Source organism: Octodon degus, unplaced genomic scaffold (assembly GCF_000260255.1).
Source record: "Octodon degus isolate 3935 unplaced genomic scaffold, OctDeg1.0 scaffold00075, whole genome shotgun sequence".
NCBI classification, from domain to species: domain Eukaryota; kingdom Metazoa; phylum Chordata; class Mammalia; order Rodentia; family Octodontidae; genus Octodon; species Octodon degus.
Window position 1 is genome coordinate 1151634 of NW_004524651.1, and position 12587 is coordinate 1164220.

The 12587-nt window shown below is 45.7% G+C and overlaps 1 protein-coding gene across 1 annotated transcript in view; it reads right to left on the minus strand.

The window, feature by feature from the left end:
• The window catches only part of Lama3 (laminin subunit alpha 3), a 243587-nt gene extending 231988 nt beyond the window's left edge, over positions 1 to 11599 (minus strand). The window contains exon 1 of the mRNA XM_023720392.1: positions 10730 to 11599. Coding sequence (XP_023576160.1) covers positions 10730 to 11116 — 387 coding nt within the window. The 5' untranslated portion in view covers positions 11117 to 11599. The remainder of the gene's footprint in view (positions 1 to 10729) is intronic.
• Between the last annotated feature and the right edge of the window lie 988 nt (positions 11600 to 12587).

Consider the following 12587-nt stretch of genomic DNA (forward strand, 5'->3'; position numbering starts at 1 on the left):
AGTGTATTTAAATTGCTTTTGGACAATGCAAGAATGCAGAATACGCATGTGTTAAATGAATACCCTGTCTGCAGCAGGGGAACAAGTCCCCTGGTCACTAGGCATTGTCCCCTCCTCCCCCACCCTTGTCTCTTATTTCTTATGACTTCTGTGCAATCTATGCAGTATAAATTGCAGCTTCAAAGCAACGGAGAAGCTGTTCCTTCCCCCCAGCTCGGACAGTTAAAACACACGCAATCACTCAATCCCCATGTTTCTGTTGGGCCAATATCCATTTATTGCTTCCACATGTAGATTTTGATGCCTATGGTGGGAAAGACCACTGAGGAAACCCAGTGTTCGTGACATTGAGAAACCAGAACACATGGGACTCAACAAGCTGGCTCTCCCCTGGGAAGTTTCCACCCTGCAGATGCGAGGGGTCTAATTAGCAGCTTGTACCTATGAAGCAAAAAAGGGTTCCCTGCGCCTGAGGTGCTGCAGCCCCGCCCAGGCCAGGCCTTAGCCCCCACCTCACACCCGTGGCCAGTTCAGCCCTCCCAATGGCAGCTCCGCTGAGCACACTGGCTCAGACAACCATAACAAATCTTTCTTAACCAGGCACCAGAATCTGGAGTGTTGAGCAACATTTAACTCAGCTTCCTTAAGGGCCTAAATCACAACCAGAAACAAACTAGGATCTGAGAAATCATTATTGCCACCTAACTAACCTCAAAAATTAAAAGCTCCCCTCGAATGTTACTTTATGTGCTAGAAATATATCCCACATAAACAAATATTGCATAAACTTGTTACTAACGGTGCCAAGAGCTACTGTCCATTGCTGTACTGTAGAAGGCTATACAAGTCTTTCTGCCTGTGGGTTATTTAGCACGTCAAATGTATTTGGTACCTAATGCACTATACATTTCATTACTGAAAGGGTTTTACTTAAAAATTTTAAATGATTATTTGGCAAACTATTTTTGTAGATTACCATTTTAGAGGTCTCATTGAAACAAAAGATTTGCACTCCATAAAAAAGATTCATGAGGATTAACTGGGTTCCAAGAAATTTTCTAAGTGCTTTTTATTTTATTTTTTTAATTTTTTATTTTTTCCATAATTATATTAAGGAACAAATAGCAACGAGACAGTTTCAAATCAAATTGGTAGGACAGTTTCAATAATTAACACATTGCTATTCTCTTCCTAGTGGTTATTTGCTATACTAGACGTGGACATGATATCCTATTTACAAACACTATTAGAACAAATCCCTCTATTCATTGAAAGTGTAACTATGTATCTATCTTAACCATTTTGAATACACAGATACAAAATGGACATTCATCTGTATCCCTTTTTTGTTTAGTTCCATCATTTGAATATTATAGGTGTGTTAACTCAGAGTCCAGTAGTCCATAATAGTATTGGGTCTTCCACTTGATTGGCAATGTCAGAAGTTGTTGACCTGAGTCCCTTACCTCTCAACATCATACCATGGCTTTACTTCTTGTACTTCCTTTTTATACTTTTCCACTGGATGGTTCAGACCAAGATAAAGCAAGACCTATGTAACAAGAATGATAGCTTTCGAATCTGATAAGTTCAGTCAAATCCCCTCAGGATTTATCCTGAGACTCTAAGTGCTTTTTATCTACTCAATAAAACTACAAGATAGATGCTATTATAGGTCCTATTTTTTCGGTATCAGGAATCGAACTCAGGACCTTGCACTTACCAGCCAGGCCCTGTGCCATTAAGCCATATCCCCAGCCCATAGTTCTGTCTTCTATATGGGGAAGTTGACATTATACAATTTACCAAAGTAAGAAAACTGTCAGAGGGCCGGCCAGATAGCTCAGGGGACTAAAGCACTTGCTTAGGCAGAGTGCAGCAGCCAGGGTTCTATCTCCAGCGAGCCACTCCGGCCCAGCCACCGGGTCACGCTGAGGCACCAATTGAGACTGAGCGTGGTGGTGTGTGCCTATAATCGCAGCACTTGGGAGGCTGAAAACAGGAGAATCACTATGAGACCAATCTACATAGTGAGACGCTGTAGACCCTGTACTAAATACAAAAAAAAAAAAAAAAAAGGCTGTCAGAGTTGGAATTTAAAGTCAGAGTTACATTATTTTGAACAAACCGGAATTCTTCACCACTGAGAGTTTTGATTATATATATGAGGCAGTGGCACTATATCTCTTGTCAGAGGGGTTTCCCTAGCCTCCTAAAAAAGTCAGGCCTTAAAAAGCCTAGCGTACAGAAATGTTTTCAATTAACTCTCCTTTGCATCCTTAGCATTTAGCATAATGTGTGTATGAGTTAGTTAGTTAGTTAGTTAGTTAGTTAGTGGCATACAAGTTGAAAAGGAAGAAGCAAAACATCCATAATCATGTAGGTAGAAAACTCTAAAGAGTCTACCAAATAAACATAAGGCGCCAATATACAAGATCCATATTCAAAAATCAGCTGCCTTTTTAATGCTGATACGAGCATGTAGGCGTTAGGAGGCGCCCGTGTCTCCCAGCTCTTCGCCCTGAAGGGCCCGGCAATGACTACAGGCCATTAAGGGGAAGCACAGCAAGCACCCAGACCATGGCTTCAAAGCACCTAGACCGTGGCTTCAAAGCACCCAGACCGTGGCTTCAAAGCACCCAGACCGTGGCTTCAAAGCACCCAGATCGTGGCTTCAAAGCACCCTGTACTCAGTAAAAGAAACCAGAACTCGTCTAGTAATTCATTTCAGAACTGAAGCAAAGAAAATTAAAAATTATCCTAAACCATTTTATGGCACCAGAACAAAAACAAATTTACAAAGTTAGGATATGAGGGTGTCAGCAAAAATGATGAAGTAGGGACATCCTAAGATTTGTCCCTTCACTGAAATAATAAACTGGTGGGGGAAAAAAAAAAGCCTCTGTTAGATTCAACTTTTTGAGAACTCGAGGAGCTATTTAAAGTATACAACAATCTATAAAGAGGGAAAGGTCAACTGGAATTCTCTAGCCTAAAGAACAGAAAGAAAAGAACAATGAAAAAAGAAAATCTAAGGGACCTGTGGACTGTTCATCAATGAGATCTATATACATATTAGAGGAGTCTCAAATGGAGAGGAGAGAAAGAGAAGAAATTATATCTGAAAAAAATAGTGTCCCCCAACTTCCCAAATTGATGAAAGACATAAATCTCTCCAAGAAACTCAACAAATGCCATGCAAAGTAAACTCAGAGATTCACAGCATGAATGGCACATTATAATCGAACTGTCAAAAGACAGAAAGAACATGAAAAGCAGCAAGCGGGAAGCAACTCACTACATACTGAGAATCCTCAATTAGATTAACAGCCCTTCTCTCACCAGAAGTCATGGAGATCAGAGGCGGCGAAATGACACGTTTAAAGTGCTAAAGGGAAAGAAGCCGTCCCTCAAGAATTCTGTTTCTTTGGGTGATTCATTATAAAATATGTGTCCTTATCATATTGTTCCCCTTATAAAAACTATACACCATGACAAACATAATGCTATTTAGCAATACAAACGAACTGCTCAATCATGCCACAATATTAATAAACCTCTAAGACACTGGGAGTAAAAGACGCCAGGCACAAAAGGCTATGCATTATATGATTCCATTCATAGGAAACTTCCAGAAAAGACAAATGTATAGACACGCATATAGCTCAGTGGTCGCCGAGGATGGCAACAAGTGCAGGGGGCGAGTGCCTGACCTCAAGAGAACTTTGGGGATGGTCACAGTGTTCTCAGACTGGATCCTAGTGATGGCTGTGCATACCTATAAATTTACTAAAATGCTTTAAATTTCTATTTGCCTGGGTGTGTGCTATAGTATGCAAGTAATGCTTCAAATAAAACTGCCATAAAATGACTCAATCCTCAAAAATAGTTTTGGTTTGATACAAGAAAAATACAGTTTTCATATTATACTGAAGATATGTAGCATGTATGTTTTTCTGGAATGATTTAGGTACCATCCTCTTACAAATAAGGGCTAAAATCAATGATATCTTTTGCCTTTTCCTTTTCCTACAGCTGTATATATTTTTTTCTTTCAGAATAAGTGATCCAGACTCTCAACGAGAACAGTAATACTGAGAATAAAGTAAAAACATTAAATTCAAGGGTTGAACACACTGGTAGGTCCAACTAACGGCTCCTCAGCTACTCTGTAGGTCCACAAGGTCTAACTGGGCATGTGATGCTCGTCTGAAATCCCAGCACTAGGGAGGCTGAGGCAGGAGGATTGCCATGATTTCAAGGCCAGCCAGGAGTAAATTCAAGGATAGCCTTCATAGTAAGACCATATCTCAAAGACACCAAAAAACAAACTCCATATGCTCCAGTCATCTGTAGTTCATGAGGGAGAAAAACTTTCAATTGCTTCAAGTCTGATGTGTAAAACCCTGTTCCTTAGCTGTGAGTGAACTTTACTCTCCAGGGAAAAATAAATACTTATGTTTTTCTTCTCTGTGTGATTTGCACCTAAGCATTCAAGGCTGAAATTCAGCTAATTTCTGCAGTCAGGGAACAAATATTAGGAGAATCATTTATTAAAAAAAAAAAATTTGTTCTTAAATTTCCGACTGTAGTCATTTTCTTGAAGCATCAAAATAGCTCTTATCATTAATAATTGTTACGAATATATCAATGGACATAGCAAAAACCTTAGGTTCCGCAGCCTCTCTCTTGAAATTTTCACATCACCTAAAGGAAAGCCCTTGTTGAGGTTAGCCAGTGATTTTCTTTCACAATAGTTCTACAAACAATGACTTAGTGAAGCTGAGTTTCCTGTTTATGGCCATTGGTCCCAGTCACACAAACCTACAGCAGAAACTACCTTCAGGCTGCCAGCACGCACTCTTGTGCCTGGTCATGACTCATAGCTGTGTATTTCTCCACCAGTATCAACAAGGGCACACAGCCCCACACACAAATCACAGCACAAGGAAGGAATGAGTAGATGTGTCAAACTGTCAATATACAAAATTAATATCGTGCTGGGTGGATGTGTACATCTCAACCTTCTAAGTATAGCATTTACGCCAAGCTGGACTAAACACCATTGTATACTTCAACATGGCCTTCGATTTCCATTTTATCCTGGCCTTTATCAGATATCATAATGTGTAAGAATGTCCCCCTGCTGGGCCGATAGCTCAGCAGTCTAAGTGCCTGTCTGCAAGCCCAAGGTCCTGGGTTTGATCCCCGATACTGCATGCTATGCTGGCCACGCAAACCAGACATGGTGGCGCATGCCTGTAATCCCAGTGCTGGAGAGGCTGAGACAAGAGGATCACTATGAGTCTGAGCTGTGTAGCATGACCCTATACCAAGTAAATGAAAGATTAAAATAGAAAAAGACTATCCTCCAAATCCATAGGCAAGCAAATATTTAAAACTAAAATATAAAATGTGACATACTTTGTTTTTAATTGCTTTTCAACAGAATAGAACTAATTTCTGCACTTACCCTTTATGTTAATTTCTAGTCAGCCTTCAACTGATCTTCCTCCCACCACCCCTTCTGTCTACATTTTCTGGGTACCTGTGCTGTTTCAGGTTTTATGTTAATCACCGGGCATCTGTGAACAACACAGTCATGGTTCCTCAGTCACAGAACTCTCCACCACCGAAAACGTGGAGCTGCAAAGAGTGGTGGCACCCACCTATAATCCCAGGACTCAGGAGGCTGAGGCAGGAGGATTGCTGCGAGTTCCAGACCAGCCTGGGCTACAAAGTGAACACAAAGTCCACCTGAACTGTATAGTAAGACCTGTCTCAAAAAGACAAAAAAGATAAAGAAAAGGAGAAACGAACTGTAGTGGTAATGAGGACATAAAACCTTTCTAAAGGAACCCTCATATCCAGAGACAGTACAGGGAGCATTTTTCACACACCAAACAAGATACAGAATTCGCTATTTTTACAATTTCACTTTTTGAGAACTTGTTTGGAGGTTCTAGCAGGGGAGCGTAGCTACTAGCATACCCTTGATGAGGAGCGATCCTCCTCTATCAGGGGTGGTCGTCCTCTTCCACTGAGTGCGCAGCTTTGGGGGGATGCACACAGAGCACTGAGGGAGGAAGGGGACACTCGCCTAGCCAGCCCTGGTGATCGATGGGTGACAGATGTCACACTTTCCAGGCAGGTGCTTATGCCGCTGAGCTATCTCTCCAGTTGTTCCTTTTTTTTAAATGAAGAAAATCTTTGCTTGATGATTGCATGCTTTTATTGGAGTAACTCTGAGTGATGCAACTCCTTTGGAGGAAAACTAGCGCTTATTGGCTTCCAGTTACTCTTAGATTCTGGTTGGAATTTTTTTTAATGTATTTGATAGAGGGTCTCACTAGGCAGCTTGGACTCATAGCAATTCTCCTGCTTTCAGCCTCCCCAGCACTGGGATTACAGGTGTACACCACCATGCCCGGTCTTGGTGGCTGGCTCAGTACACCTACGGGCAGGGCCAGTGTGGCATGTGGTGCCAGGGATCAAAACCTGGTCCCTGCTCCCTGCACTTGCCTAAGCAGGCACTTAGTCCACTGAGCTATCTCATGGACCCTCTGGTTGGAATCTGAAAAAAAACCTGAAACCCTAAATAAAATAGGTGAGAGTTCCCTGACTCTAAATAGGTGAATACACGCACACACACACACACACACACACACACACACACACACACCAAGATACAGACTTTTAAAACACTCTTCCTATTAGCACACTTACCATTCAGTAGCAGCATCGGTGTAGTAAATGTGCCACAAAAATAATCACTTCATAGAAACAAATCTTCTAAGATGTGACCTTTATTCTCTTATCTTTATATTTTCTGCAAAATCTTTTTGGCCTGAAATTCTAAACCATGGCTCACCTCCATGAGTTACTTTTAGAAAGCTCAAAGAAATAGAGCTATTATTTTGGTTAACTCTTCTCAGTGTCCCATCTGAGCTGTACAGGAGCAGGTTCAATCTGCTACAGCCAACCGAAGTGTAAATCACAGTCGTGTTGCCCTTTCCACTGTCTGTCACCATCTTGTCCTTTTTTTTTTGGGGGGGGGACTCTCAACACTGATTTCTATAGTAGTTGTACTACCAACCAATAATGGAATAGAGTTCCTTTTTCCCCACAGACTCTCCAGCATTTGTTACTGGCTGACTTCTTTTTTTTTTTTTTTAATTTTATTTTTTTGTGTGTGTGTGTGTGTGTGTGTGGCCAGCTCAGCCCACCAGGGGGCGGGGCTGGCTGGCATGTGGTGCTGGGGGGATTGAACCGCGGCCCCTGTGCTTTGCTAAGCTTGTTCTAAGTAGGTGCTTTAGACCACTGAGCCATCTCACCAGCCCACTATCTTGTACTTTTCTGAAAGGCAGATTGGTACCAACTGCTACCAGCGCTGGGCTATGAGTGTCTAGCAGTCCCACCTTGGCCCTCTGTGTCCACTTCTTGTCCCCAACATGTCAGCAAACAGCACACCTTCCTAAACCCTCCCCCATGCAAGCAGAAAGCGCAGCTCTGCAGGGCTTCTGATTCAGCACTTACTTGCAGAAGAAAAGCATGCTATACCAGACAGCATTTTCTTCCTGCAGGCTAAAAGTCACTTCCTGCCCTGTCTAGGGCCAGGAGCCCACGTTAATGACCTCCTCTGGGAAACCAGTGGGAACAGAACACATGATCTTTCTGGCCCTCCTGCATGGTCATGTTAACTCTGCACAGTCAGTGGTGAGGAGGGAAAGTCCTTCGGGCTACGTCTGGATGGAAGGAGGCAGATGAGGGTCTCGGTGGCCCCCTGGGTTCACATCATTAGGACCACTCTTTCCAATATCAGGTGTGTCAGGCAGCCCAGCCCAGTGCGTGAAGAAAAACAGGAAAGCTCTTGGTTTACCTTATTTTACTTAAAAACAAAAATTCCAGTTCTACTCATATGTGATACACAGATGGACTTAGGACCTTTGGCCACCCAAGTCAGCAGTCCCAAGTTACCAGTGGTCTGGAGGACCTGGGAAGAGCACCGTCTGACCAGGATGCACAGACTTAATACGTGCCTGGTGATATGAGCATAAGGATTCTTTCTCTGAAATAAGAAATAAGTTACACCCCACTATTGAAATGGGAAGTGGCCATGAAATTCTTTGGGCTACACAGAACTCATGAGTTACCATAGAGTAAAATATTTAAAAAAGCCTTCTAAAGCAGATTTACATGTTTTATTTTTCTACCAAAAAAATCCAAAGTTGCTGACTTTTGCTGGGAAGACAAGTGGCTCTCAAGGGCATACTACCTGGCAGATATTTACAGAGTACTGCAGGCACTCGTTCTGTCCCATCAAAGAAAAGCTGCTTTTTTTTTTTTTTTTTTTTTTTTGGTGGAATTGGGGATTGAACTCAGCCCCTTGCGCTTGCCAGGTAAGCGCTTATTCTACTGAGCTATCTCCCCGACCCCAAAAGCTGCTATTTTAACAACTTGTAGAAAATAAACACTTCCCTAAGGAAATACATGCCTTGGAAAAAACAGATGCTTTTGTTACTCAACAGAGAAAACTGAGAGAACTGTGTAACTCTAAAAATACTCATGGTTGCAGTTTGAAAGCATGGGAACAAAATTTTCTAATATATTTTAATAGTTCCCAAAAGAAAATTTGTGGTCAGCTTTTGTTGTTATTGTTTTTAATGTATTTGGTACAGGGTCTTACCACACAGCTTGGACTCCTAGTAATCCACCTGTTTTCTGCTTCCCCAGCACCAGGATTACAGGCGAGTGCCACCATGCCCAACTTGGTCACCGGCTCAGCACCCTGAGGGGCAGGGCCAGCACGGCAAGTGGTACCAGGGATGTGGTACATCTTGAGTCTACTGTTTAAAATATTGAACTACATGTTTTCCTTGCAGAAAATACTGAATACCATCTGAAAAGAGAACAATTAGCAACCAAGTTCCTACTTTTGACAGTCTTCAGAGTAACTGAAGAGTTGGGCATGGTGGCGCACGCCTGTAATCCCAGCACTCAGCACGCTGAGGCAGGGGGATTGTTGTGAATTCAAGACCAGTCCGGGCTACAAAGTGAGCTCCCTATACTGAGCTGTGTAGGGAGACTGTATCTCAAAAAGACAAAAAAATAAAATAAAAATAAAAAGGACCCTCCACTTGGTAGAATGCGCTGTTGTCACCATCTTGACAGTTTTAGTAGTCATTGGACCAGGAATCCATATTTCTGTTTTGTTCCAGACTCTGTAAATTATGTAGCTGGTTCTAGAATTCCCTAGCTAAGGCAGCTCTTCCATTGGAATCTACCTGTTTTTTTAGCATATGTTCTCAGCTCCACAACCCCTTGACTAAAATCTAATACTAATAGGATATCACTTTGAATTGTTGAATTATAACTGCTAAACCAACATATCAAAATCTACACAGTTTTTGTTTGTTTGTTTGTTTGTTTGTTTGTTTGAGCCAAGGTCTTGCTATGTAGCTCAGGATGGCCTTGAGCTCACTTTGTAGCCCAGGCTGGTATCAAACTGCAAGCAATCCTCTTGTCTCAGCCTGCTGAGTGCTGGGATTACAGGTGCACACCACTACACTCGCCAAAATCTGTACATTTCTATATTTAGTTATCACAATCACAAGATAGAGAAAACAAAGTTATCCAGAGGCTGTCAAAAGTATTTTCACCGCTGTTACTTTAAGCTTTTCTCTCACACAGGACATTGATGTGGTAATACATGATTGAATTTGCTAATAGGTAAGACCTGTAGCATTGCAAGTTCCGGGTCAAAAGAGGCTCTGACACGCTGACCTAGACTCCCCATCAACTCGCAGTAGGGCTGGGCCAGGGCCACCAGAGGCCAGTTCTCCACAGGTGGCAGTGGCCCAAAACCGAGTCTCCTTGGCCAGGTTGAACTTGCACTTTGGGAACCCTAACGATTCCATTTTCTTTCTCTCTCTCTCTCTCTCTCTCTCTCTCTCTCTCTCTCTTCGAATGCCTTCAGGGCAGGTTTGGCTTTCTTGAGTTTTGGGGATCTGGATCGAACTACAGCAACCTGAGGCTGACAGCTTTGTGGAAGCAGCCACTTAAAGAACTGAGCTAGGGCCCCCCCCCCCCCCCCCCCCGCCCCATTCCATTTTCTCGCAAAGCTTCTTTCCCTCGCAGTTTTTCCAAGACAGCGAGGTGCTGACGGCTTTGCCTAAAGGATGTGGAGTCAGAACCCTAGCCAAATACTTGGTCTCACCGCGGGACAAAAGCTGCTTCCCGGCCCCCCTCCCGCAGCTGTGCTTCTGCGGGTGGTGAGGCAGTGCCGCTGGGCCTGGAACGCACCCCGAGAGCTGCGGGGCTCGAACCCCGGAGTCCTCCCCCCAGGGCTTGCGCGCTGCTCAGATCTCTGGCCGCTGAAGATCTCCTGCACCCCTGTGACTGCCTGGTGGTGCTTCAGTGTTTCCATCTTTTTGGAAACAACAGTGAGTAACACAACTGATAGCATCCGAAAGTTCTCTCATCATATACCACAGGAGGTGCCTGCTGCAGGCTTCTCCCGGACTTCAGTCGGGGAGAGCCGGGCCTGGCAAGAGGCTTACCCGACCTCGGCCCGCGCACGGCGCCGGTCCCGGCCTCCAGCCCAGGCACCCGCCAGCCCAGGCTCACTGCGAGGTCCCGGCCCCCGGAGGCTGCGGTCGCCCTTGCCCTCTCGGGGCACCCGCGTGCGCGGGGACCTCCCGGGTTGCCGGCCTGTTGAGAGGAACCCTACCTGGATCCAGAGCTCGTCGCCTCGGCCGGAGGGGCCCCCCACCAACTTGCAGTAAAGTTCAGGCTGCGGGTTCTCCGGGTCTCTCTCTCCGCAGGTGGCGGTGGCCCAAATCCGCGCCACCTTAGTCAGGTCGAAGAAGGGCGGCTGCAAGCTGGCCTGGGCGGGAGCCACGAGCAGCAGCGCAAGCAGCAGCAGCACCGGCCGCGGTCCCCCGCAGGGAACCATCCCGCCGCGCGTGACTTCTGTCCCGAGCGTCCTCCGAGGGGCCGGGTGGCACCGCCGTCCGGGGCCGCCGCTCTCCGCTCGGGTGCAGCGGAACCTGGGCACACGGAGTGAGCACAGCCCGGGTATAGGCGGTGCCGGGGCCGCGCCCCTGTCCACGCGCATAGCCCGCGGCGAGAGGCCGCCTCGCGGCTCAGGGACCTGCAGCTGCCGCAGCGCCCGGAGCGTCCGGAACTGATAGCGCCCAGCTCCCGGCCAGCGGGAGGCCTCTCTGCGGGCGCCGGCACAGGGCAAGCTTGTGGGCAGGCAGGGAAGGGAGAGGCAGAGGCGTTCAGGGATTCCCGCGCGCGGGGCCCCTCCGCCCACGCTTCGCACCCACCCCAGGGCAGAACGTTCATCCTCCTCTCCGGATCCTCAGAGGCCTCAGCCCAAAGCCATTAAAGCTACTCCTGACCTAAGAGACTTCTAGGAAACTGCAGGTGCCTGCAAAACATCATCAAAGACTTTGTTCTGGGGAGCTTGTGGGATGGGTGGCAGTAGTGGTACCAGTTGTGGTTAGCCAGGCCAGAAAAGTGCCTCAGAGCAAATCCTTTAGATTCCCTATCTGCAAAATTTTGGAGCTGGCTAGAATTACTGGAGCTATCACGCTGGCTTGGGGACAGAGGACACACCCTGCTTCCAAATGATCTTGTATATAGGGCTGGTCTTGTATGTGGCTCTAGTGGTCCAAAGGAATCCACACAGCTGGCCCTCTAAGCCATTAGAAGAGGTGCCAGGATGATCAGGGTACTGTCCCAGAGGAAGCAAGACAGGCAGAGAAGAAAGGGCTGCCCGTGTGGGGAGCAAAGGGCATGCCTGAAAGGCATGCAGGCTCGATGTTCCCGTCCTCTCAAATGAACAGGTTGAAGTCCTAACCCCAAAGGAGCTGGTTTCTGGAGTGGGGGAGTTGGGGAGATGAGGCTCCCAGGGTGGTTCTGGTGAACGGAACCAGTGTGCCACTGGGCATCTTCCACCGAGAGAGGCCAGATGTAAGGACTGCTGTCTACCCACCAGACAGGAAATCTGCTGGCACCATGATGTTGAACACACTATGAAAAATCAGTTTCTGTTGATCATAGTCTAACAAGTTTAGGCTTTTTTTTTTTTTTTTTTTTTTTTTTTTTTTTTTTTTTTTTTTTTTTTTTTTTTGAGACAGGGTCTCACTATGCAGTTTGGGCTGGCCTTGTGCTCACTTTTGTAGCCCCCAGGCTGGTCTCTAGCTCATAGAGATCCTCCTGGCTCAACCTCCTGAGTGCTGGGATTACAGGCCTGTACCACCACACCCAATTCCAAGGGCTGCACAACAGGTATGAGGGGCACCAGCATCCCAGGCCTATATGGCACACCCAAGGATTCAGGGCCAAGACCAAATGGCATGTGGGGCCAGGGATCCAACTTGGGTCCTTGTGCTTGCCAGGTAGGTGCTTATGCCTCTGAGCCATCTTTCTGGCCCGGCATTTTCTTCTATGCAACCTAAGAAGACCAAGATGAAGGAGAGCCAACTGAGATTATAGGAGGAAGTGTGTCTACTTGGTCTTCAAAAATAAGGAGAAGGAAAGGAATTTGTGAGCAGGACACCTACAAGAAAAGAGCTAAA